The sequence below is a fragment of the Oryza glaberrima genome, chromosome 6, assembly GCF_000147395.1.
Source record: "Oryza glaberrima chromosome 6, OglaRS2, whole genome shotgun sequence".
Taxonomy (NCBI): Eukaryota; Viridiplantae; Streptophyta; class Magnoliopsida; order Poales; family Poaceae; genus Oryza; species Oryza glaberrima.
The window spans coordinates 6,665,504-6,690,331 of record NC_068331.1 but is presented as its reverse complement, the minus strand read 5'-3'; the positions used below and the strand labels follow the sequence as shown (position 1 = coordinate 6,690,331).

The following is a 24,828-nucleotide window of genomic DNA, read 5'->3' as shown; positions in this document are numbered from 1 at the left end:
GAGTTGGTCACTTGGTTGGCCTAACGGTGTCGCGGTCGCTGTCAGCCGGCGGCGACTTGATCCTCCTTGCAGATTGCAGCACAAACATTCCAGGAACGGTTGCTTCCTTTGATGCATACAGAACACAGTATAAATTGCACAAAATGCGAGTGCATCGGTTTGAAAACGCCTTAAAAATTTTGGACAATGCAATCATTGCATATGCTGCTCTGTTGGGAAGTTTGGTGCGAAAGGAATAGGTGAATCTTCAAAAGCAAAGAACTCTCAATGCTTCAGCTAGTGGCGAAAATCCTGGATGAAGTGAAGATTTGGTCTGCTTGTGGAGCTAAGGACATTGCGAGAATAATAGTACCTTAGTAACTTTAGCTGGCTTAGGTTTAAAAAAAAAAATTGGACATACACAGATGAGACAGGACCAAATCTTGCATTTATTTGCCGAGGCAAAATAGACTTTTAAGCATCCTTCATCCACATTCGCATGCTACTGTGTTATGCCACTTGGACAAAACTGGCACGAAATTAGAAAAACATTCTCTTTAGTGACTAGTGGCCCAGTATGTATATACAAAGCACTCACCGGTTAAGGGTTGTTTCAATCAATTTACTGCAGCAAATTTTTTTGGTATTACAATATTACAAGTTGGTGTTTAGATACATGGTAAAGTTTTGCTATTAATTATTGCTGCCTCTCTCATGCACAGGGCCCGATGTTTTTTTTGCCAAATTTGCTGCTATGGACTTCCAAATGACAAATGCTAACTTGCCTACTTTTTGCTACTAGTATTTAAATTCATTTTGGCAAAAAGTGGTCCAAATCGATAAAATTTTTGGCATTTAGGAGGATGTAACAGTCCCTTAACGATGGAGCATTAAGCCGATTAATTAGTTGCATACTGTATTAGTGTAGTACGAAATGAAGACCCTGTTTAGGATAGCTTTAACATAAGAATCCTCTCTAAGAATCTTCTGCTCCCAAACAATTCAAATTATCACCCAGTTATGAGATTATAGAGCTATAGAATTGATGAAATAAAGTATTCCCTCCGTTTCACAATGTAAGACTTTCTAGCATTATCCACATTCATTTAGATGTTAATGAATCTAGACTTTCTAGCATTGTCCACATTCATTTATATGCTAATGAATCTAGACATAATGTCTAAATTCATTAACATTATGTTTAGATTCATTAACATCTAAATGAATGTGGAGAATGCTAGAAAGTCTTACATTGTGAAACGAAAAAAGTAGAAGCTAAAAAGTAGGAAACCCAGCCTTTTCAAATTCTTAAAAGCTAGCTACCAACCAACTGCTCATCAGAATCTAAATCTCCCTAAACAGGAACAAAAATACAACAGTTGCTATTCCTAGATAGCATATCATCAGACATCGGTTTTGTTCTACAAATTCCCAAGGTGGAAAGAAAAAAAGAGGTATAGATTTCAGTCACAAGTACTTGTATCGGTTCACTTAGCAGTCCTAATTCAAGGTAGTACAGGACTACAGGGCACGACAAACAACACAGCTACTGTCCACTACGGACTATGCTAAACTGTTACAGTCAACTGAACCCATTCCTGTAACTGGAGTGCAGCAGGATGTGCTTCCAAGTGTCATCTTATCAGAAATTCTGGATGGACAGCCAAAGGGAACAAACATAGCAGCTACAACAATCAGGCTTTTTTGCGACCACAAACAAGAAGGAAAAAAAATCTTTGCTTCTCTGCACATCTGATTAAAAGCAATCTAGGCAGCATACAAAAACTTGCTTCTCTGCACATCTGGTCAAATAACTCGAACACTAGAGAGTTTCACCTGCCAGTCTTCATCTTTCTCAGTTCCCGTTGTACCGCCTTTCGCCTAGCCTCATCTGAATTTTCCAGTCCAGGGATCAATTTCTCCGCAGACTTAGCATTTGGTGTTCTAACATTACTTGAGGAATCATTGCCCTGGTTTTCTGGGTGTACCATAGGAGTCACAGCCACACTCTGCCCACAGCTGGTATCTGATCTTAATGGAGTACCTTCATTGAGATTACTTTGTCCTGTCCTTTCCTCGGAGACCATATCATTTCTATCTACACTAACAATATCATTGGATCCTCTCAGTTGTATGCTATCAACAGTGTTGGTATTGTTATTATTCTCAGCCGTATGATTTTCAATGTTGTTCTCCTTTTTTGTGGCTGCCACTCTTGCGTAATGACGAGTACTGGAAAACCATTTAGTGACCTGTCAACAGAAACTCTATTAAGGAGGAGAGATACAGTGACAGCCCTGCGAAGTGCTCATGGGAGGAAGAACAAAGATCACTGTTTTAGAACCTGATTAAATGTGAGGCCTAGCTCTTGTGCCAGATTTTCTTTTGTTGCACGACTAGGGTATGGATCTTCCTTGAAATGTGCCTTCAGTTTCTGCATGAAAAAATGATCAATTTAGTAATGTAAGCAATATACTCTCCAGTGACAAATAAAGGTTGGTTTAGGCATTGACAGTGTTCAAAACTTAACTTTCACTTCTCCAATCTACTACATATTTTATTAAAACAAGTTGAGAAGGAGTCCATGTTCATTCTTATTTCTCAAGGCCTAAATATTACCAGATCATCGGAGAAAAGGAAAAAAGAATCTACAATATTGACAATCGTGAGGGTCCAGATTACAAAATTCTATAGATTATAACAAATAATTCATGTCAAATACAACTAATAAATATCTGAAACTTGGATTGAAATATATTAGAAGAGTTCACACCAAATACAATACAAGAATAACTGGAATGCAGAATAAAACAAAATAAACAAGCAATTTGATTCCCATGCAAATTCTGAAGTAGATTGTCTACCTAACAATACTTCAAAGTAAACTTTAATTTAGTCCTACGTAATTGCACGACGAATTCAGCTAGTTTTTGTTGTACGATATGTTTATAAAGAATGATAAAAGTATAATATTACAAAAGTACTTTTGAGACAAACCTACACTTTAGATTATGCATGATCTAATATCCCTAGAGATAACAATAGTTAGAATCATAAAGTTTGACCATGCAGCTCCCAAAGCATCACTTATTTGTTGACTGGAGATTGTCTAACATAATGAGACATTTGATTATTTGATATTTATACCTGATTAATTGCAGGACCAAAATGTCTGTTTTTGGCTGTGCTACCATTGCTATTGGAGCAAAGTACTTCAGTTTGCTGGTCGCTTACTGAACCACCGGGCCTTACATTCTGTGGAGTATGTTCATTATTATGGTACCTAACTGGTGCTCTTCTAGAGAATCCTTTTCCACCCTGAGGTGATTCAGCAAGCGAATCTGTTTCACTGTCTTCTAAATTACCTTTTTCGGGTGTACTATTTCCATACCACTCTTCATCGTCACTTGAATCAGATGATGCTTTACCATAAGCCTCCTGTAGATCCCCACATGAAAATGTGAAGTGAGTAATGTCCAAGCATTAGATTCTGATTGTTTTCTTAATCAAGAATGCATCAGTTTGAATATCACTAATTGTAATTGTAAATCCCATTAAAGGGCTACATGCGTAAAGCCAATAAACATTGGCAAACGGTAGAACAAAACAGCATCAACAAATATGCTTCCGTTGGAAATGTTGGCTTGTGCTCTGGCTACAACTAGAAAAGAAACACTGGAGAAGAAATAAAATAGGATTTGGTTCATCAATGCCTGGTGTGAGATTTAGGCCTATCACTATTCTCAGTTAGGGTATGATGTAGGCCGAGAATGTTGGTATTGGTGCCAACTGGCCTGCAGTGAAGCTCGGAATGCGCTAAGGCAGATCTCAACTCGAAAGGAACCAGCACGACTGCAGCAAAGGCACATTGATGTGCTGGGTACTAAGTCAATAGCAAATTAGCAAGGCACAGGTGTTACATTAATATTTTAAAGGGACAATTGCTTATTTGACCCTGTTTTGAACTGTAATTGCCGATCTGGCCCTACTTTTTGAACTTTGCTTATTTGACCCTCTTTTTCGAGTACGAAGCTTCCGTCTGACCCTCTTTTGATGACTCCGTTAGGGTTCGATTTTTTTAAAAAAAGAAAATGTTTCAAGAGTTCCTAATGACGAAAATACCCTCCAAACCCTATTTTGACTCTCTCTCTCTCTCGTGCGTGACTCTCACGGTCTCACCTCTCTCTCACTCGTGCATGCAGCGGCGGCGACGACCTACGCGTGCGGCGGCGGCTAGCTAAGGGGGCAGTGGTGGCGGCGAGCTGAGGGGGCGGCGGCGGCGGCGTCAAGCACTGCCCCGCCGGCGCCCACTCGTTGTGGTGGAGGGCGGCGGCGGCGGCGCTTTGAGGGGGTCCGAGTCAGCGCCGATCTGAGGGGGCGGCGGCAACGATCTGTGGGGGCAGCGGCAGCGAGCTGAGGAGGCGGCGGCGTCGGCGTGATGTACAGCCCCGCCAGCGCCCGCTGTGGAGGTGGAGGGCGGCGGCGGCGGCGGCGGTCTGATAGGGCGCGGGGCGGCGCCGATCTGTGGGGGCGGCGACGCCGAGCTGTGGGAGCGGTGGCGCCGAGCTGTCGTGGCGGCTACGGTGAGCTCGATGACGAGGAGGAGCAACGGTGGTGGAGCTCAGGCCGTGGCGGTGTGCAAGCGGTGGATCCGGCGGCTGCTGAGTGTACGAGCCGCAGATCCGGCGGCGGCGGCGCCTCTCTCCCGCGAGCTGGTGAGCTTCGGCGCCGCGCCGTCACCACTCCACGCGCGCCAGCCTCCTCCTTTCTTCGCGCGCGTGATGCCGCCGCCCGCCCTCTGCACGCCGGCGAGCTCCAGCGCCTTCCTCCCTCCGTCTGCGTGCCGGCTTCTGTCTTCCTCCGCGCACGCACCGCCGCCGGGTCGGCAACAACGACGACGACGACGCCACGGCGAAGATCACAGGGAGCCGCTCCCTCCCTCCCCGCGCGCGTCGGCCTCAATCTTCTTCCGCGCGCGCCGCCACCGATCGGCAACGACGACGACGACGCTATGGCGAAGAGCACAGGGCACCGCTCTCTCCCCCCCAGCGCGCGCCGGCCTCCGTCTTCCTCCGCGGGTGCGCCGCCGCCGCCGGGGAAAGAGATTTTTTTTTATATTATCCAAACTTTAGGTCAAACAAGCAAACAAACAAGATATAACAGGGCCAAATAAGCAAGGGCAAAATGGACTATTTACCCCAAAATTAACACCGTCACCTCACACAAACGGAATAGGGTCAGACCAGAGCTTCGTACTCGAAAATGAGGGTCAAATAAGCAAAGTTCAAAAAGTAGGGTCAAATCGGCAATTACAATTCAAAACGAGGTCAAATAAGCAATTGCCCCTTTAAAGAGAGCGAAGCGAGTAATATATCTAATTCCGAAGATGCACAAATGGGTAAATACACATCCAGGCATGCACATAATGTCTTGTTTAGATATACATCAAAGATGCACCAGGTTAACACCATTAATGCACCGAAGTATATTATCAGCATGTTAGCATAACTTAAAAACCACTTTGGTAGCAAAGCATGGTTCACAAAAATGAAGCAACCATACTAAAAGATGCTGCACAGTTTATGACCTAACCTATGTGAGGTGGTACATGTAGTGCTCTTTTTACAAGAGCGTACATGTAGTATTATGACTTATGAGCCATATATCTGTCCCCCTAATTGTTTGCTTGGTATGTCTTTTCTTATTCAATTACATTTATTTCCTATACTAGGAGATTGTTTTTCATTAAACAGCAGAAAGGAAGATTTGAAAGTAGTTAACTAATCAAACATTGGTAAGAGAAAACCAATTCACAGTATAGAAGAAACAGGATGAGGATACATACATTATACAGTTTTTTGTAATCCAAACGTTCAACTTGTCGTTTACTAGAAATTGGTAGCACCATGTCTTGCTCTAGCTCTGTCTCCATAAATGCAAGATTCGAATTTTCTGCATTAGGCTCACCATCAAAACCACTTCCATCGGTGCGATCGACTGTTCTGATTTGTGATGATGAAGGGCCTGAGATTTCATCCTGACCACAGGATTTAGCAATCTCAGCACAAAAATCATCAGAGTCAGATGTAAAATCTGATTCATCTGACTGATCTGAGTTTGATTCATCATTTTGTTCTTTGTCGGAATCTGGACCTGCTGGATCAAAGTCACCATCCTCTGAATCCTCAGAAGGCAAACCAAGATCATCAACTGTCCTTCCATTCTGTGAAGTTTTAGACTTTTCCTTCTCAGAAGATTCAGAATCCTCAGAAGATGAGTCATCAGAATCTAATCCTTCACCACCATCTTCTCCAGAAGATTTTTCTCCATCCACCTTGTGCCCTTGAGCCAAAGTAGGGTCATAATCATTGTCTGCTGAATCATCTGATGGAAGATCGGACGCATCAATTTGCTTAGAACCATTCAAAAAGGATGCTGCCTCAGGAAAAACTTTCTGCAAAGAATAGATGAAGTTATGTGCTCTCATTTATGTTGAAGACAACATAAGATTGATAGTGCATTACTACTAACAGGATAGTTTATAGGTTTTACCTCCCAAGAGTCATGGATAGAGAGTTTGACCCCTTGGAGTTCATTTAATACATCTATGCAGTCAATTTTGCAATCACATGCAGGGCAAAGCCATCCTTCATCCCCCTGTGGAACTAAAAAAACACATTTGATCAGGTAAATAACAACACAAGCTAATAAAGCTTTCAATATATAAAGGAAAATGTAATGGGTATTACTATCTTCAGCAAGCAAAGGAGGGTTTAAACAATACTGGTGGAACCCTCTGTCGCAGATTCCATCACAAAGAATTATGTCATTTTTTAATGTAACATCCTTTGAACCACATGCAGCACAGAAAATCTGCAACCAAGATGAATCTGAATTAAGGTGACAATACATGAAGTGAGGAGATTTCAAGAACAAAATGGGATGGCTTACATCTTCACTAGATATTTCTCCAGCAGAATCAAACATAGATTCATCCAGCTTTCCCTCAGATAGGAGGGAATCCAAATTCCGAAAAGCTTCCCGTATTCTTGACTTGCATCGCAGAATTTCCACCTTGGCTCGTTCAAGCTCCTTCTCAGGTCTTATTTTTTCCAAGCTAAATATTTATAGGATTAAAAACCAGTGTAAGAAGATGGCTGCAGTTAACCAATATGATAAAAAATGGTAAGAGTATGTGAAGAAAAATTAATTGTTTAACGATCACAAACCTTTGACCTTTCCAACCTTCACTGGCATAGGCTTGAATTAAACTTTGTTCATAGTTCATTCGATTCAAAACATATCTAACTCGCTTTCGGATCATGAGGTAATCGTCCTTGGGAGTTCCTCCTTTTGGGGGTCTGCCTACCTTTCTTTTCTTTTCGGCTGGTTGAACACCAGCACCATCATTTCGAAGCTCATTATGTGCCTTATTCTTCTTTTCCGAGGTAGAGCGAAGCACCCTGCTAGGTGCAGGTCTCAAGGGTTTGCTTCTTTTCCTTTTCTTCGCAACTCGTTGAACAGCAGTATTATCATTTGTGGGCACAATAGGTGTCTCATTCTTCTTTTTTGAGGCAGAGCGAAGCACCCTGACATTACTATGTGAAGATCTCAGGGGATATGTTTTACTTGGTGATATTTGGGAGCCTTTCCTTCCCCTTTTAACAGTTTGTTTGTATCTATTTCTGACCCCACTAGTCTTACCATTGGTAGTAAGAGGCTCCTGTGCAGAACCAGCATTACTCCCAATGTTGTCGTTGTCCAAAACAAGATCAGAAGTAGTTGTCTTATCCATACAAATGATAGCTGCAAATGGACCTCCTCTGTAGGAACAGATAGATCAGTCTTGATAAGCTTAGGGAAGTCCTGGATAAATGCTTTCAGGAAGGGGTTATAACCAAGATACAGTCTAGATAAATGAGCATGTGCCTGTAGCAAATAAAACACAAAAAAGGATTATTAGCAGCACAAAATAAAAAAGGAAAAGGCTATACATCCAAATTTTATCTTATAAAACTCTTACAAACAATGATGTGGCATGCTGTGAGTAAATCTAGATCTCCTGTAACTCACATCTAGTTAAATCAAACAGTTGAGAATTTTGTTTGTAGGAGTTTAGTAGAATTGTTTACTACGTGTACCAGTGCTCTAAAAAACAGTAGCCTATCTTATAAATCAAGCTTTGCATGGACATTTCTTATTGATGGTTCAAAACACAGTTTAAATAATACTCCATCATACTAAGCATACAAGGTTGTGTAATTATGGGGAAATGGCCATGGAACCAACATCTTTTCATTGTGTGGGATCTACATACAAGTTATATTCAAATCAATTTGATGTAGCATATACACATTCACCTCAGTAATTAATGAATAGAGTGTCATCCTATCGGACTCTTCATGTACCTATGAGTTGTTTTGCCTAAGAAGTTGGTTCAATGAACCAACATTATATGTTTGCTGTAATAGTCAATTAGAATGGAACATGTTAATAGGTAACGTAACAAATCTCGGCATCATTGCTTTTTGCACATTATTTATATCTCTACTATTATAAAAATTGAAGATGTTTTTCCCGGCACTTTGGTACGTCATCCATGTTTGAGTCGGTTTTTAAATTCACTCGCTTTTGGAAATACATATATATGTTTGAGTCGGTTTTTAAGGTCGTTCGTTTTTAAGGTCGTTCACCTTAGCTAAACCGTATAATAATAATTAAAAGAACCTTCACCCGTTGCAACGCACGGGTATTTTTTCTAGTAAGAAGAAAAAAACAGAGAGATGGAGGCGCAATTGGAGACAGCTAGTAAACTAATGCCTCTGATACCCTCATACACACAAAGGTTACTGAGATCCTGTTACTCCACACCTCTTCAACCACCGCTCTGGATCTCAATAGGCCTAAAGCCACCACCTTTCACAAAACTTAATGACCACATAACATCAAGTATCATGACAACATCATACTACTTTCTTTAAATTCACACCATAGGAAAGAAGGCTTTAAAGCAGCTACAATGCAATGTTGTGCATAAGAAACCCTAGATCCAGAAATTGTGCAATGCCATTGTTGCCGCCACAACTATCTTTTGTTTCCACATTGGAAAGCTAAGCATCTTGAGGAGAACCCGCCACTTCATCTTCCATACACCGAAGGATCTCTCTCAATGATAGTTCTGCAGTAGCCGTGACTGTCTGCTTTGTGTCATCCCATCCCAAACCTGTTTGTGATTTCAACTACTTCCAACTGTTGTATTAAGTCCTAAGTTTATCCCATTTGTTCTTAATTTGAAACCTAGTCCTCAAAACATGTTCTTGCGGCAAATTGCTCAATGACTTGGCCGTACCAAGGATTGGATAAATGGGTATTTGAACAATCAGCCGCAACTACTTGATCACCAAAAATCTCACACAACTCTTGTGTTGTAGTCATTCCAATCAGCTGAGGCCATGGGCATTTTAACACCCTTTGATGGCACATTTTGATCCATGCCTTTAATCCACTCACTCACACAAATCTTTTCTCAATACTAACATAAATCATAGGTTGAACAACTGAGATAAGACTCAATGCAATTTGGCATGTTCTCTACATGGCTAAAATAGATGATACATTCTAAATAGGGGAAATATCCCATGAAAACCAACAAATAAGTGAAAACCCATGAAAACCGGACCTAAAAGTTCTCTAAATTCATGAAAAAAATTACTAGAGACAGGCACTAGTTCTCAGATGATACAGATTGCTCAACGGCTCCTCAAATGCAAACTAAAATAGCTCATGGTCGCAGTGCTTAAATCTGGAATTTCTCAATGACTTCTAAAATGCGAACTGAAATTATGGACATCGGACTTGGCCAGTGAAACAAAATGCTCAAGGTCCCTAGTGCTTAAATCTGAAATTTGACACACCTAAGGGGTAAATTTCAGATCTGAAAGTTACCCAAGTTTCCATTGCTTAATACCAAGCAATCAACCAAAATATACAATCATCCGTACATAAATGAACCGGAATAGAACTCAACATGTGAGGGAATATTTAGGGTTTGGTTTCTGTAAAATATATATACACACTATACATTAGGGATTCGGGAAAACCAACCTTTCACCGCCGTCAGCCTCCGCCGCGCGCAGCCTCCGTTGTCGCGCTCGTCCTCAGCACCTCCGCAGCCGTGCGCCCGCCGCCTCCGCCTCCGCGCGCCGCCCTCAGCTGCAGCCCTCGGTCGCCGGGAGTCGGGGTTGGGAGGAAAAAGGAGGGAAGAAGCAGGGAAGGAGAGCGCCGACTACGCCGCCGCTTCAGCCGTGCGCCGCCGCTCTGCACCGCCGCCGCCCTGCGCCGCCGCAGCAGCAGCCGCCGCCTGCTAAGTGCCAACGCCCTCGAGAAAGGAGTCGGACTCGCGCGGTAGAGGGGAGGAGGACAGGACGGGTTCACGCGGGACGTAAAAGGGAGAGGAAATGTGGGGGGCCGGGGGGTCACTGACAGGTGGGACCCACCCTCGTGGGGTCACGGGCAGGAGAGGGGAATTTACCACTTTTAAACGTAATGGTTAACCATTCGTTATTTGTATGTCTATAACATACGGAGTCCTCCATGTGTATAATAAATTTTGAAACACCACGTTTATAGCAGTAAATAGTTAATTATCTCGATGGTGGTATGGTAGAGAACATTTAGAATTTGTCACTGAATACGTTGCGTCGTTGGCCAAGCCGTCATTGTCGTTTGCCATCCGTCGTGTCGTTGGCCATCCGTTCGCCGAGGCTCGGAGACCTCCAGGCTAAACTCGATGCAAAGCGCGGGGCCGATAGCAATGCCATGATGGAGGCGTCGTTGCGAAGATGTCCCACGACGCCACCGCTACTCCAGTTCTACCACTACGTCGAGCTCGAGGAAGTCCTCGCCAGGCATGACATTGCCCTGCTCCTTGTAGTACCGCCTCAACGTCATCGGCGACGACACCCCGTCAATCCCAGCGTTGTCCCCGTACTTCTGCTCCTCATAGCACCAGTCCCCAAGGAACGAAGCAACAATCTCGGGCGGCGAGCTCTTGCATTAAGTTGATGTTTTCATTTGTTATCATTGTCATCATGTGGGTCAACATGATAGGAGACGATGGCTCACGGACTACAGCATGGCTGATGACGGACGACGACGATGGTGGCGTCGATAGACGGACAATGGCGCGGCTAACGTGGGCGATGGCGGATGGACGGCGGTGTCGCCAGGCGGACAGACACTGACGTCATGACTAACGATTGTGGATAGAGTGGCACGGAACGAAGAAAATTCGCATCCCGATGGTAAATTCTGAAAATAGCATGGATTGGGTGGCAAACCCTAAAAACAATGCGTAATCGGTGGCAAATTCTGAAATCTTGTTAGTGGTTGGAAGGGTCGCGATGGCATTTTCCCCGTAAATTCAATGAGAAAAAAAGGGTAGCATACTAGCATTGTCATTCGGTTGGAAGTGAAGCAGTGGAGCGATCATAACCTAGCTCCACCCTTTAGTTTATTTTTTGGGAAGACTTCAGCCCACTCCACTCCAGTTTTATTTAGATCTAGATCGTTTGGATCATCTCTAGCTCTAGAAAAATTGGATCTGGGAGTTAGAGTCATGCAAAACATGCCCTAAAGAAACAACAACTCGATCTGCGGTTAATACCAACCCATGACCAGCTCTCATCAGTGGTTGCCTAGGATGCCTTGTCACGTGCCGATGTAGTAGCAGCTAGGAAAGAAAGAGAGCAGAAGGGGGTGCCTACTACAGAAGATCTCACCTATCACTAGTCACCATATTTAGCACAGGGTTTAGGTGGTGACGGCGGCACGACACATGCACATGACATGGATGTGTTAGGGATGATATGACCTCACACCGCAAACCCGACGAGGCGTCGGATGGTAATAGTGGTGCGACATGTAGGTGACGATGGCGGTGCAACTTGGAATCATCTCTCTCTACCGTGTGAAATTGTGATTTAGGGTTTTAGTTACAAGACAGTTCAACATAGGTGGGATTTTTTTATGTGAAGTTGTGGACTATATAGAACAAATGAATGTGCACATGTATGCTTACTCAAGGCTCCACAAGTACATGGAGACGTTTGGATAGGGGAACACCCATGTTCCCGCTTCACTCAATAGGGGAGCAATTTATTTCCATCCCCATGAGAGATAATATTGCCTCGTCTAGAAACTCTAATAGAGCTTTTTCCTATCAAGGTTCGGGGTTTGAGTGATCGGGTCCCTTGGTTGGAGAGGGGAGGTGGGGGATTCCCATAGAGATATATGGGGAAGTGTTGGACCGTGCAATGGTCTAATGGTAAATGGTCGAATATTCACTAGCCAAGCACGCAAACATTTTCACTCCGGTTCAGATGTGCCTAGCCCAAGACTAAAAAAAAGCTATTTTAGAAAAGTTTGTACATAGAGAAACTTTAATATAAAAAATACTTGAATCCGAATTAGACATATAAGCTGCTTTGGGTGTATAAACCTACTAAAAAATGAAAACCACGTGATGCAGAAAAGAAAAGTGTAGGTGTTCACGCGCCTTAGTCATGTGAACATTCACACGATAGCCCTTTCGAATCAGTAGTGAGCAACAAGATGGCAGTGGCACCGCCAAAGTCATGAGGTTAAAAGATGGTGGTGTGCGAGGTTTGCGAGGGGTGGGGGGTAGGACGGAGGTTTCGATAAAAGAACCTATATAGAGAAAAGGCTCCCCAATACCTATGTCTTCGACTACCTTTTATCCGGTGGTCACCGGAAGGGGATGAATTGTAACTAACCACTCGTGGTTGGTCCGATGTGCGTCATCCTCTTTCTCGTGCTCCCTCAACGCGCGCCATGGCGTTGGCTGCATAGCCGCCGCACGTCAACCCTAAACAAAAATATCACCAGTGTGCCGTAGCCTTTTACTAGTATTTAATCCGTCTGTCTATCCATCATTCCATCAGCATTAGGTTTTCCTTTGTTATTTATAACCGTGTGCATCTAAGATTGCCATTTGCTTTTGATTCAGTTATGGATGTTGTAACAAGTAGTTGTAGCTTCTTTTGAAGCAAATGCCGGACTATCCATTATCTTAAAAAAAGGGAGAGAGAAAATAACCGTGTGCAGCAGCCGGATGTAATTTGATTGCCGTGTGCATATCTGATATCTGGTATGTGCATCTCCTCAGTCAAATATTCTTATTCTGAGTTTCTGACCATCAATGTCTAGAAATTTATATGGTTCAATATGATAAGATCTTTTTAAGATTCACCATGAGAAATGTATAAAGTTCACATGTTATTAAACTTGATGAATTTCATAAAAAATGATGCTCAAAGTTAAAAATGTTTGACCTAGAACAAAGTTAAAAAGACAAATGCCTCCTTATTCTTGTATGTTCCATGTATTTTCATCATCTGCAAGACTTGGATATAGAATTATAAAGTGTGATTGCTACATCAAATGCCTTCAGAGAACAGCACAGAGAAGATTTGCACAGGCAACGTGACAAAGAAAAAGTTCAGGTATGCCGTGGATAGGAAGTGGATTGTACAATGAGTAGTTGTCAAATAGCTTTACATCAGATACAGGATGCATTCCTAGGAAAAGAATGGTAATACTGCCTCTGCATCTACCCTAAAAGTGTAATTGCCGGTGTATCCTACGTTTTTCTAGTAAGATATGTTACAAGAAGCCACACTGCAAGCAACTAAGCAACACCTCCCTACCTATATGCCCAAATAGGAAACCTACATCTTCTACAAAATATGGTGGTGAGACTTCAATCTCTTTCCCCACGGACAAAAATGACTGTGAATGATATTCAAAACTTCGTTGCCTATTGATTCTGCAACCACCAAAAATAAGCAAGGTTAAAACTTTGTTGCCTGCTCCTCTTGCATGGGGTTGTGGCGTTGTGCCGAGCTTGTCGTTGGTGTCAGCAGGCCATGGCTATACAGTAGCCATCAAAATATATGGTCGGATTAGTCCTGTTACTCCCCCGTTACTCCTTGCAACATGTTCCTCGTTTTGTTTTCAGAAATTTGTCCCATAGGCACATCATGTCCCTTGGCTCCTGGTAATGTGCAACCACATATCCTTCCTCACAGCCTTCGACCAAAATCCTCCCATCATTTTCATACTTTACATCCAACCCATCCTTCTTCATCTCATTGATCCATATTCCCATTGCGACATCTTCTAGTTTGAACATCTGCAATACAACGTCCGGATAGTAGGAATCAAATTTGAGGATGCCAAGAGCATATAAACAGAAACCAGCACTAGTAAGCTTAGAATATTCCATTATGGCTGTGCCATTAGCGGAAACCACAGTAACTGCGTGCAACTGCTGCATATCAGCAGTGAGAAGAAATTTTAGGGAAATCTGGTATTACCTTAAGTTCTCCTCTCTTGTGTTTCCTGTAAACTTCTTTTGCTATGTCTTGTGATACAATGTATCCCGGACCATGTGCCCATGGAGGATAACTCTCCTCAGGCCATTCCTATATAAGTAGAGTAGTAGAGTTATTTCATTGCAAAATAAAAATGGTAAAGGATTTATCGCTAAGCCTGTTGAATGTGCCCAATTACTAACAAATCAGTTCCTAGGCATCTACTATGTCATAATATTAGCAATATACAATGGTCAAACAGAAGATTTCTACATGTTTCAAAATGATGGTGCACACAATAACTTAAATGTCAAATTAGGATTAAATCAACTACCTCTGGGGTTATGTACCACTTGCTATATGGGTCTCGATGAGGCTGAGAATCAGAATTGACACGACCGTACAGTAACCCATGACTGATGTTCACGCGATCTAAAGATAAAAGTATCTCATCCACACGGACAAAAGCATCATCATCTGTTTTCATCACATACTTGGCTGACAAGACGTTTGTCTAAGAGGAAAAATTTAAGCTGAATTAGATGCAAAATATTTCAAAAAATACATACAAAAAAAAAGTAACTACATACCCCATAGATGCAGATGGCTATAGTCTTCCATAGAATCAGGCTATAATAATCAACAAAGGGCATCAATTGGATGTCTCCATATGTTCGTGCTTCATTCCAAAGTTCCTCATTCACCACCTCATTTTTATGCTTTTAACAATGGCAGGAAAAGGGGTAGATGTGTTAACTCTGAAGAAGGGTACCCTAATTCAAACTAGCACAACTGGTGCCGGCAAAAAAAGGGAACAATAAGAGTAAAAATGAATTTTTTTTACAGTATTGTTCGAGACAATAGTCATGATACATCGGTACATTCTACTGATAGGTAGCAATACACAAATTTAGAGTGAAATTAACAAGCAACTAAATATTTACATGTGGGGAGTACAATCAACACAGGGCATGATATGCTAAAATAGGTTATAGGTGGTAATTATATTCCAACACATCAGCCTCTAGGCATATAACCATAGAAAGTTAAAATCAGCCAATGCTTTCAGGTATAAACCAGTGAATCACCCTATAATATGCTATTCTGTCATAGTTTCATGCTTACCAGGCCAACAAAGAATCGAACTGCAGCCTTTCCTGAGCGGACAGCATCATACTGCATCCAAGTTCTGCGAACTGCCATTCTGCGCTTGAAATTGTTAGCTGTAGAAAAGATCCCAATAAAAAGATCCAGGGGTTTGTCCATGGGAACTGGTGGAGCCTTCAAAATTTCTAAGTCAGTCACATGTTCAAAGTCCTCTGTTGTAGGCAAACCACTTGCTATCACAGACAACAATTTAATATCTCCTGCAATTCTTACTTCACCAACAAATCCAGGCTCCAAATCCTGGTAAAAGAATACATTAGTAAGAAAAATAGCAATCCAAACATATTTTGACATAAGAGAGCTGAGGAGAATAAAATGAGTTTCAATTCTTTGTGTGTATGAACTATGGAAGAACAAATATTTTTGCACACTCAGAAAAAAATGCCTACAAAATATTTCAAGATATAAAACATACTAGATTGCCTAAAAAAGACTCACCTCCCGAAAGGCAAATGAAGTGACATGTTTCCCATCTACAGTCATATGGATCCCATGTGCTCCAACACGAAGAATTGCTATAGCAAGATATCCTTGTCTGAAGGGAAAATATTTCTTAGGTTCTGTGTTCTTTTTCCAGGCAGGTTGTATGCTTGAAACATTGGACTTTAACTTAGTGGCCCATGCTTGTTTTTGATCATTGCCCACCATGCTACCGCATTTTTCTAACTCATCCACTGTAAAACAATAGAACACGATGTATCTATGTCAAGCTCAAGATCAAGAGGCGAATGAACTATTTGCCAAGACACCAATCGATTTTTTTGAACAAATCTTAAGGGCTAAAAGTGATGAAAAATAGAATTATATAGCAATATCAAAAGTTTCACACAAATAATGTTTGCAGGTACAGTACATGAAGAGGGCATACTTTTTACCATGTAGGCAATCATAAAAACTAGGTACGGTACTTTATCAAGGTATTTTATGTATCCAATTGTAGGGCAAGATCATATGATACAATCGATGGATATCATGTCCATAGGAAGAGACAGGCAACTGAAACAAATGTACCTTTTGCAATGTCCTTAGCATCTGAACCAGGAGATGGGCAACGATCTTCAGAACCCCAGTCGTCAGCTATAGTCCATGTATTTTGGACTATTACAGGATCTTCTGTAAGTTTATCACCAAGAAGACGGACATTGTAATGAAGCACAATTGGAGGGTCTGGTTCACCAGGTACAGTAGCCCCAGTTAATTCTATCTTAAAACTACCAAGAAGACCACCAGGAGTACCGATAATAGTTATTGAAGAGCCCTGAATCAGTCCACAAGGAATCTTTAAGACAAATCTATCACCTGATCTTGTAGCATTCATTCTTCGAATGGAATATGGGCATTGCTTCTCTTTACTTTTTTGATGAGTACTACCATTGACAGAAACAGCAGATTCATCGTATTCAAGGGCTGCATTTAGCTCCCGCCATGCTACTCCAGCTTCCTTGATTGCTTCTACTCCATCTGGTAAGATGTGCGCATGACTTACTAGGTCTTTTAAATGATTCCAAGAATGCAATGACTGCAGTTCTCTATCAGAGAAATTTCTTGTTATGGAAAGGTTTGAAGCTAACAATTCAGTTGATATTACTTGAGAGATGTTCTGTGGATTCTGAACTGCAGGCGGGTTTGGAACATCCAGCCAATGTAGTGGGGTTGTGTTATTCTGTTGGAAGACATACTGAAGAGATTTTTCAGCAAGTGGACTATCCAATATAACATATCTTAGCATCAATATAATGAACAAAGATACTATGACAAAACCACCGTGCCATTTCTTCATCACTCAGAACTGTTTTAGCAAGTTGGTCTGATGTCTAAAATCAATATGTGTTCATCCTAAAGTATCCATAACCATGAAATTCCAAATTCAGAACACAAACCATCCAAGCAAGCAAGTTAAATCAATTCCAGCTCAACTGTCATCCTGGTCTATTAAAGTGTTAAGGTGTATGGTAATCCTTTATGAAGACAAAGAGCTGTATCAGTGAAACTTTGCGGCAGTTTGGAGTGTCCTCTGACCTAAAGAAGCATCGCAACCCAAATAGGAATGTGCTTTACGTCCTGTCAAACAAGAAGAAGCATGCCCATTAATGGTAATTAGCGAATGAAATGTTTGATGTTGATTGCATTAATGGTGCACATGGTACACTCTACTACAAGGTAAAGGTAATGTTTATACACATCCATGGTGCTATTCTACAAGTCGTGCTTATATCATAGCCAGTCCTAAATGATACACAAACAGAATCGTTGGCTACAGACTCTTCCAACCACAGGAACTCTCTTGGTATTACTACAAGATAACAAGCACCAAAACCGCATCATGCCTTGGAATTGCTATGATGTGGCATATGTGTGTCCAATTCAATGCCCCATATTCAGAAATTAGAAGCTCCTACCGAACCAAGTAACTATTGTCAAATCAACCTAGCAAGTAAACGAGTAAACCAAGTTTAGCATGGCAGAGGCTGGAGATATAAACCATTTCCTTATCTAAAAGGGAAAACCGAGTTTAGCAGTGCACCAATCAGCAAAGCTAATTTCTTGAAATAGAGAAAGTGAGGGCGAAATCACAGCAAAAGAGTATAGCAAAAGAAGAAGACAACATAATTACATCACTGTTATCCGGGGAAATCATCAGGAAACCGTAAAGGAGCCGAGCTCCAATTGCAAGGTCTTCCCAAGTGGAGGAAACAGTTCCATCCACTAATCACGCGGTCAGAATTAAGCAACGGTAAATCCAGCCACAACGCTAGAGAGATCACGAAAAAGGTTTAGAAAAAATAAATGAAAGAAAAACACAGCTAAATACGAAAAAAAACTCGAATTCCGCGAAAGTTTCACGAAATTGGAGCCGCGAATCTAGCGTCAACGCCCCATCACGGCATCACACGAACTCCCACCGACAACCCTCTTTTGAGATGGCGGAAAATGACGCCACTCATCCACTAACTCCACATCAATGCGCAGATCACCGCACCGAAACCCCCCCATCCTCCAACGAATCTGGAGCGGGAAACCACACAAGCGAGATCAGGGACGACGAAGAAACACCAGCAACCTTACAAGCAAAAAGCAACCGCCCCCAAATTCCGCTCCAAAATCTTGTCAACCCAGGCGGCAGCCGATTCGAGAACCGAGCCGGCCACCATCCCCGCTCCCCCACCTCCGCAATGCAATTCGAACAGAGAAATAGCCTCAATGCCCGAGCCACTCACCAGCAAACCAACCAGCCAAGCCAGACACCACCTCCACACCACACCGAGCTCGTCGGAAGCGAGTCCTCCGCTGCCGCTAGCTTGTGGCGGCAGCCAGCCCCGGAGCGAGAGGGAGATGAAGCACCGCGCTGCGCAGTGGGCACCGAGACCAGCGGGAGGTAGTGGGGAAGCAGAAGCGCACGGGAACTTGAAGCTTTGAGCGGAAGCAGCAGTAGCCGCGGGCGCCCTCCTGGGCCACTGCCGGAGGGGGGAGGAGGAGGAGGAGGAAGACGAGGCGGCTTCGAGTCCACGCCACGGACGGACCAACCGACCAACCCGTGCGCCCGCCGCGGGATGGAGATGGGAAACGATGGGATTTCCCCTCGATTTTTCGACTTTGGCCCGTGGCGGAGACGTCGGAGTCGCGGTCGCGGTGGGGTTTGGTGGGTTGGTGACTGAACTGGCGGGATGGGCGCGGCCGCAGCGGGTCGTGGCCCCTATACGCAGTCACGCACCCACGCACGCTGGCTTTGACTACGTACACCGCGAGCCGCGAGCACGGACGGACGCCGTGGCGGTCGGAGCGGCCCAAAGCTTTTTTTCCCAGCTCGAGCCAAGCGCATGCGCGTGCGCCCGCGCCCGCGTGCCGTGTTTTCCTCGCCCTCGGCTCGTACGCCGCCTCCTCCCGCGCGTGCGGCCCGCAGCGGAAGTCGCAGGCTGATCGGGGACGGGGGACACATGGCGATGCGTAGTTGTGATCAGCGACATGCCGTGCAGAAGAAGGAAACGTTTGGTTTGTGCTGTGGGTAGTGCGGCGTCGGTGCGTCGCTTTCTCGATTAGCCAAGCGGGAGAGAATGAGAGAGATCTGGCTGGGGTTGAGTTGCCGGCGCCTTGCGGAATCGGGGCCTCGTCTTTGGTGGGAACTGGTCCACCATCGTTTCAAAAGTCGTCAGGGTCAAGGATGGAACCGGAGCCGAGTTTCCCGACATGACAAAGCAAAGCGACGCGCTTTCGCTTTAGTTTTGGCTTTAATTTCTTTGTTTAAAGGGCGCTTATTAATCCTAGATGTTGGATGTTTGAAGCACACGGAAAAATGGATTGGGACTAGTAGGAATGGCAATTTTGCCCATGGGTTCGGGTATTCGCGGATACCCGACCCAATGGGTACGAGCGTGGGTGTGATTTTTTACCCGTGGGTACGTCCGTCCGAAACTCGTAGACATCATGGGCAACAACCGGGTTTCATTTTTTACCTGTGGGTAACCCATGCCCGACCTGATACATATGTATTAGCTAATTTTGACTTGTCTCTTAATTCTTATACCCTTTCTCATGGTTCATTTGTGATACTAACTAATAATACTTTGTGATGTAATTCAAATTATTGTTGATAACTCATAATTTGGTAAATTGTTGATTTTATTTCTCTTTGTTAAATTATATATCTTTCGAGTTATTATTCATGTGAGATCCATTGGGTACCCGCCGGGTATACCTGTGCCCGTCGGACATGGGTATGGGCACAGAGTTTTGCCCGCTAACACTAGTGGGTAGGGTTTGGGCGGGCGACGACGGGCATGGGGTCGGGCATGGTTTTGCTCTACCCGTGCCCGACCCGATCCGTTGCCATCCCTAGCAACTAGAATCAAACTAGAACCATGTGCAAATAAATCACCGTCACATTACACGGCTGAAAAACCTACGGTCATCTCACTTAAAACCCACATCAATGATATAGCCGTTAGACTTACTAGTTAATCATTAACGTATGATTAAATAAATAATAACTACAGCAAATTTGAAATATATATTTAATTTTTTAAGATAATTATATGTGAAAAGTGTTTGCACCAAACATACCATTTAGAAATTTGAAAAAGAGGACTCATGACAAACAAAGGATTAGCCTAATCCAACCAAATGTGGTCTAAGGATATGATCGTTTGAACGACACGAAGAACGTAACATTCTCGTTTTTTTCCACGCACATTTCCTGAAACTGCTAAACTATTTGTTTTTTAAGGTTCTATAAGAAAATTGCTCTTAAAAAATCATATTAATCAATTTTTTAAGTTTGAAATAATTAATATGCAATTCATCATATGCTAATAGTTCACCTTGCTCTACACATCTTCTCAATCTTTTTCTCCCACCGCTCAAACACACTAAAAGGAATGACAAGCCTCATTTTAAATAAGCATTCCAAATGACAAGCTAGCCTGGAAAACCAAATGTCTTGGTAGTCATTTTTCTCCTACAGCTAGCAGTGCTGTTCTCCAATTTTTGGCAGCATGTTTGGTGTAGCAACCAGTGCACTTGTAGTTTTCTTTTCTTTTTTATGAGTGTGGAGATTGCATACTTGCATCACACGTTGACATCTTTAAGATATCCACATCAGCTCTACCGTTTTCCTTTAAGAAAGAGATATCAAGTTATGGGCCCTGATCGATGTCCACTGATCTAACACCAGCAGCCAACTAATATGATGCTTATAGCTCATCTTATATTCCTCCCTCTCTATCACGCATACACCAAAAAAAGCACATAAACGTTGTTAGTATGAAATATAGAAATATGTCTGGACAAATAGCACTTTCTGCTGCAATTATAGAATGAGATATAAGCATATAATGGAACATAAATTTGCACTTGTGGTTTTTCTATACATACATGCTTTCTCCGTAAAAAAAACCCAACTATGTTTAAATTCGTATGTAAAAGTTAGTTTTTCATGGGACAGAATAGTAGTTTATTATTTTCATATAGTTTAAGTCCTTGTCATGAAATTGACAAATTATTTATGATCTAAGGGTAAATTGGTCTTTGCAATTGCGTGGATGCTCACACTTATTGAAGATAGTTGGTTTACCATGCGTGACTGTTACATTTTCTTAATGGAAAAAGTACGAATTACCTCTCAAACTATCGCGGTCGTCCGAATTATCCCCCTGAACCACAAAACCTGACATTTTTCACCCATAACTATGCAAACCGGACGAATTACCCCCCTTGACCAAATCCACGGTGGTTTTGATCTACGTGGCAATACAGTCAGCATTCTATTTATTAAAAAATATGGGACCCACCTGTCATACTCCTCTTCCATTCTTCCTCTCTCTCTCTCACTCTTCCTCTCTGCGGCTACAGGCGGGGAACATGGAGCGGAGGCGGCGGCAGCGGCGAGGGTTACGCGGAGGCGGCGGCGGCTGCAGCCACGACGAGCAGCCGCCCCCTGCGGCCACGGCGGTCTCGCCGACGCGGTTGCCAGACGCGTCGGGCTCCGGCGCCAGCGGCCCGACGGCGCGCACGCGCATGAAACCTAGGTCGGCAAGAGGCCTCGATCTCTCTCTCCCAACGCCCGACGGCGTGCCCGCACGCGCAAGAGGCCTCTCTTTCTCTCTCTCTCTCTCTCCCAACGCATACGCGCATGAAGCCCAGGCCGGCATCGAGGCCGGAGCGGGGAAGACGGCGGAGACGGCATCATCGACGTGCCCAGTTACCAAAGGTGACCTTCGCGCCGACGACCTTGTCCCCAACCACGCCCTCCGCCGCGTCATCCAGGCATGGTGCGTCGCCAACAACCTCCCTCCTCGCCGCCTTCCCGCATCACCCCTCCCTGCGCCGCAATATTGCTCGTCTCCGGCGCCGGAGACAGCAAGCCCGGTGGACAGGGAGGAGCTGAAAGCATCGTCGGCGGCGGCGTGTTCTCTCCTGGCGATGGTGAGATGTTCGTGTTCGACTAGAATACACTGGATGGAAGCGACGGCAGCCACCACCTGACTTTGTACTGAGTTTTGTGTACTGATTTAACTTTGTCATTCAGACGTTCACCAATCCTGTTGATTTCAGATGCAAGAGTTGTTTGTTGCATTTGTCGTTCGCCGCAGCGAGTGAGTCGAGTGACTCGTCAGCGTCGTCGGTCCTGCTCAACAACGTCCTGGCGGTTGTAACGTCCCGCCTTCCCCTAGGCCGGGCCCATATACATCTGATAGTTTTCATAGGTCATAGACTGCTCTCACAGAGGGACACATGTCTTTTCTGCACTTAAGAGAGATCGACGCCCCTGTCGATCAACCCTAGACCAGGAACATCCTCTCTTGGCCACGTCCATGTGTCCAGTGCCAGCGCATGTGTCATGCTGTGTAACCACTCCCGGTCTACACCAGCCATGTGCACCATGCCTGCGCAACTGCGACACACGCGCCAGGAACATCCTCTCTTGGCCACGTCCATGTGTCCAGTGCCAGCGCATATGTCATGCTGTGTAACCACTCCCGGTCTACACTAGCCATGCGCACCATGCCCCACGTCCATGTGTCCAGTGCCAGCGCATGTGTCATGCTGTGTAACCACTCCCGGTCTACACCAGCCATGCGCACCATGCCTGCGCAACTGCGACACACGCGCCAGGAACATCCTCTCTTGGCCACGTCCATGTGTCCAGTGCCAGCGCATGTGTCATGCTGTGTAACCACTCCCGGTCTACACTAGCCATGCGCACCATGCCTACGCAACTGCGACACACGCGCCCGTGAAATCGCGAGAGTCGGCTCTGATAGCTTTCTGCCCTCACAGACCAACACATATCTTTTCTGCACACTTTGTCCTCACTCGTGTGCACCCGGGAAGAATTTCCCGTTCGGTCACCCATCCAAAATTGCTCCATGCCAAGCACGCTTAACCCTGGAGTTCTTTGGAGATTGGCTTCCAGAAAAGAAGATGCAACTTGTTGATATGAGTATTCTATTAATCCTATTAAACCCTAGGCTGGGATGTTACAGCGGTGCTGGTGCTCGTCATGCCGCTCGATGAGGAGGCCATCGTGGCCATCGGCTCGTCGATCACCATGTTGGTGGCGCTACTCGCCAACGTCGCCAAGCACGGCGACCTACAGAGGAGGCTCCAGGCGGTGGTCGTCATTATGGAGATCGTTTGCGTTGTCCTCGTGCTGCTCACGCAACGGCGGCGCTACCACCGCCATTGATCTCAACAACAACCTCGACGAGATCATCGAGAATGAGAGAGAAGAGAGAGAGAGGAAGAATGGAAGAGGAGTATGATAGGTGGGTCCCACATTTTTTTAATAAATAGAATGCTGACTGGACTGCCACGTGTACACCACGTAGACCAAAACCACCGCGGATTTGGTCGAGGGGGGTAATTCGTCCGGTTTGCATAGTTGAGGGTGAAGAATGTCCGGTTTTGTGGTTTAGGGGGTAATTCGGACGACCGCGATAGTTCGGGGGGTATTTCGTACTTTTTCCTTTCTTAATCCAATGGATCAAAACTATTTATAATATCACATCAACTACTATTGGTAAAGTGGTAATAGATTTTTTTACTAATAGTAGAATTTATAGATTAACGGTTAATATCACTTCTACTTAGGATAATAATGGTAGTAGTAATACTGCGAGAGAGCACCGTAAAGATAATGAAAGATAATGAAACTAGTGCACCTTTAAGTCAGCCTGGCCGTTTTGAATATGAGCCAAGTAGCCAACCTTGTATGAAAAATGTATCCTCAACGAAAGCACCACGTATCAGTTGCATTTTAAAATGCGTATAATTATTTATTGATAGAGATCAACATGCATGTGAAGTCAAGGATCAGGGTCAACTGCGCTTTCTTCTTCTAAAATGTCAACAAAAGGATGCTAGGGATAGAATAGTACACATAGATTAGTTGCGGTCATTAGCTGCTACTAGTAATTAGTAGTAGTAAAAGATTATTGCGTAAGTTCAGCACTCAGATGGAGTCGTTCGATAAATTTGTTGGCATTTTTTTTATAAGTCAACGAGCACGATCACAACACCTAAACACCTTACGGTGATATAGAGTCACCAATCATCTTGATCTAGCTAAAAGGCCAAATCAAGATGGGTTTCGTAGAAAACGGCTAAACCGGCTAGCGGAGCCGATTTAGAGATCAAAATCAGTCTCTAGGCCGATTTAGATCGATAAGAGGATAACTACCCGTCTCATAGGCAAAACGGAAGGTTTTCGGGACAAACCTACAAAGAGGTGTCGCACTCTCACAGCGGTCACGAACGATTTATGACGCAAATCAATACAGGTGGATTAAAACTA

The 24,828-nt window shown here is 43.9% G+C and overlaps 2 protein-coding genes across 4 annotated transcripts; both read right to left on the bottom strand.

The window, feature by feature from the left end:
- Nucleotides 1-1,247: 1,247 nt before the first annotated feature.
- Nucleotides 1,248-10,394, bottom strand: LOC127776744 (homeobox protein HAZ1). 2 transcript variants are annotated; one of them, XM_052303273.1, is made up of 9 exons: nt 10,084-10,394; nt 7,209-7,908; nt 6,931-7,096; nt 6,729-6,852; nt 6,532-6,644; nt 5,825-6,433; nt 3,127-3,417; nt 2,324-2,413; nt 1,248-2,231 (listed from the first exon to the last, which is right to left on the bottom strand). In XM_052303273.1, the coding sequence occupies exons 2-9, from the start codon at nt 7,772-7,774 to the stop codon at nt 1,812-1,814; spliced, it is 2,379 nt and encodes a 792-aa protein (XP_052159233.1). In that variant the 5' UTR covers nt 7,775-7,908; nt 10,084-10,394; the 3' UTR covers nt 1,248-1,811. The 2 variants fall into 2 exon arrangements, with proteins under 2 accessions (XP_052159233.1, XP_052159235.1); XM_052303275.1 differs by having other exon boundaries at nt 2,110-2,246.
- A 3,091-nt stretch (nt 10,395-13,485) lies between these two features.
- LOC127776723 (beta-1,3-galactosyltransferase GALT1) lies at nt 13,486-19,199 on the bottom strand. 2 transcript variants are annotated; one of them, XM_052303249.1, is made up of 8 exons: nt 18,758-19,199; nt 16,551-17,600; nt 15,978-16,213; nt 15,498-15,779; nt 14,963-15,091; nt 14,707-14,886; nt 14,376-14,483; nt 13,486-14,191 (listed from the first exon to the last, which is right to left on the bottom strand). In XM_052303249.1, exons 2-8 carry the CDS (start codon nt 17,317-17,319, stop codon nt 13,982-13,984), a joined length of 1,914 nt encoding a protein of 637 aa, XP_052159209.1. In that variant the 5' UTR covers nt 17,320-17,600; nt 18,758-19,199; the 3' UTR covers nt 13,486-13,981. The 2 variants fall into 2 exon arrangements, with proteins under 2 accessions (XP_052159209.1, XP_052159210.1); XM_052303250.1 differs by lacking the exon at nt 18,758-19,199 and having other exon boundaries at nt 16,551-17,000; nt 17,128-17,208.
- Between the last annotated feature and the right edge of the window lie 5,629 nt (nt 19,200-24,828).

Coding starts and splice junctions, on each gene's coding strand:
- LOC127776744 (XM_052303273.1), bottom strand. CDS start 7,774: ATGGATAAGACAACTACTTCTGATCTTGTTTTGGACAACGACAACATT. Junction 6,434..6,531: donor CTATCCATGACTCTTGGGAG/GTAAAACCTATA, acceptor TATTCTTTGCAG/AAAGTTTTTCCTGAGGCAGC. Junction 2,232..2,323: donor TAGGCCTCACATTTAATCAG/GTTCTAAAACAG, acceptor TTCTGTTGACAG/GTCACTAAATGGTTTTCCAG.
- LOC127776723 (XM_052303249.1), bottom strand. CDS start 17,319: ATGAAGAAATGGCACGGTGGTTTTGTCATAGTATCTTTGTTCATTATA. Junction 16,214..16,550: donor TGCTAAGGACATTGCAAAAG/GTACATTTGTTT, acceptor ATTGTTTTACAG/TGGATGAGTTAGAAAAATGC. Junction 14,887..14,962: donor TAGCCATCTGCATCTATGGG/GTATGTAGTTAC, acceptor TTTTCCTCTTAG/ACAAACGTCTTGTCAGCCAA.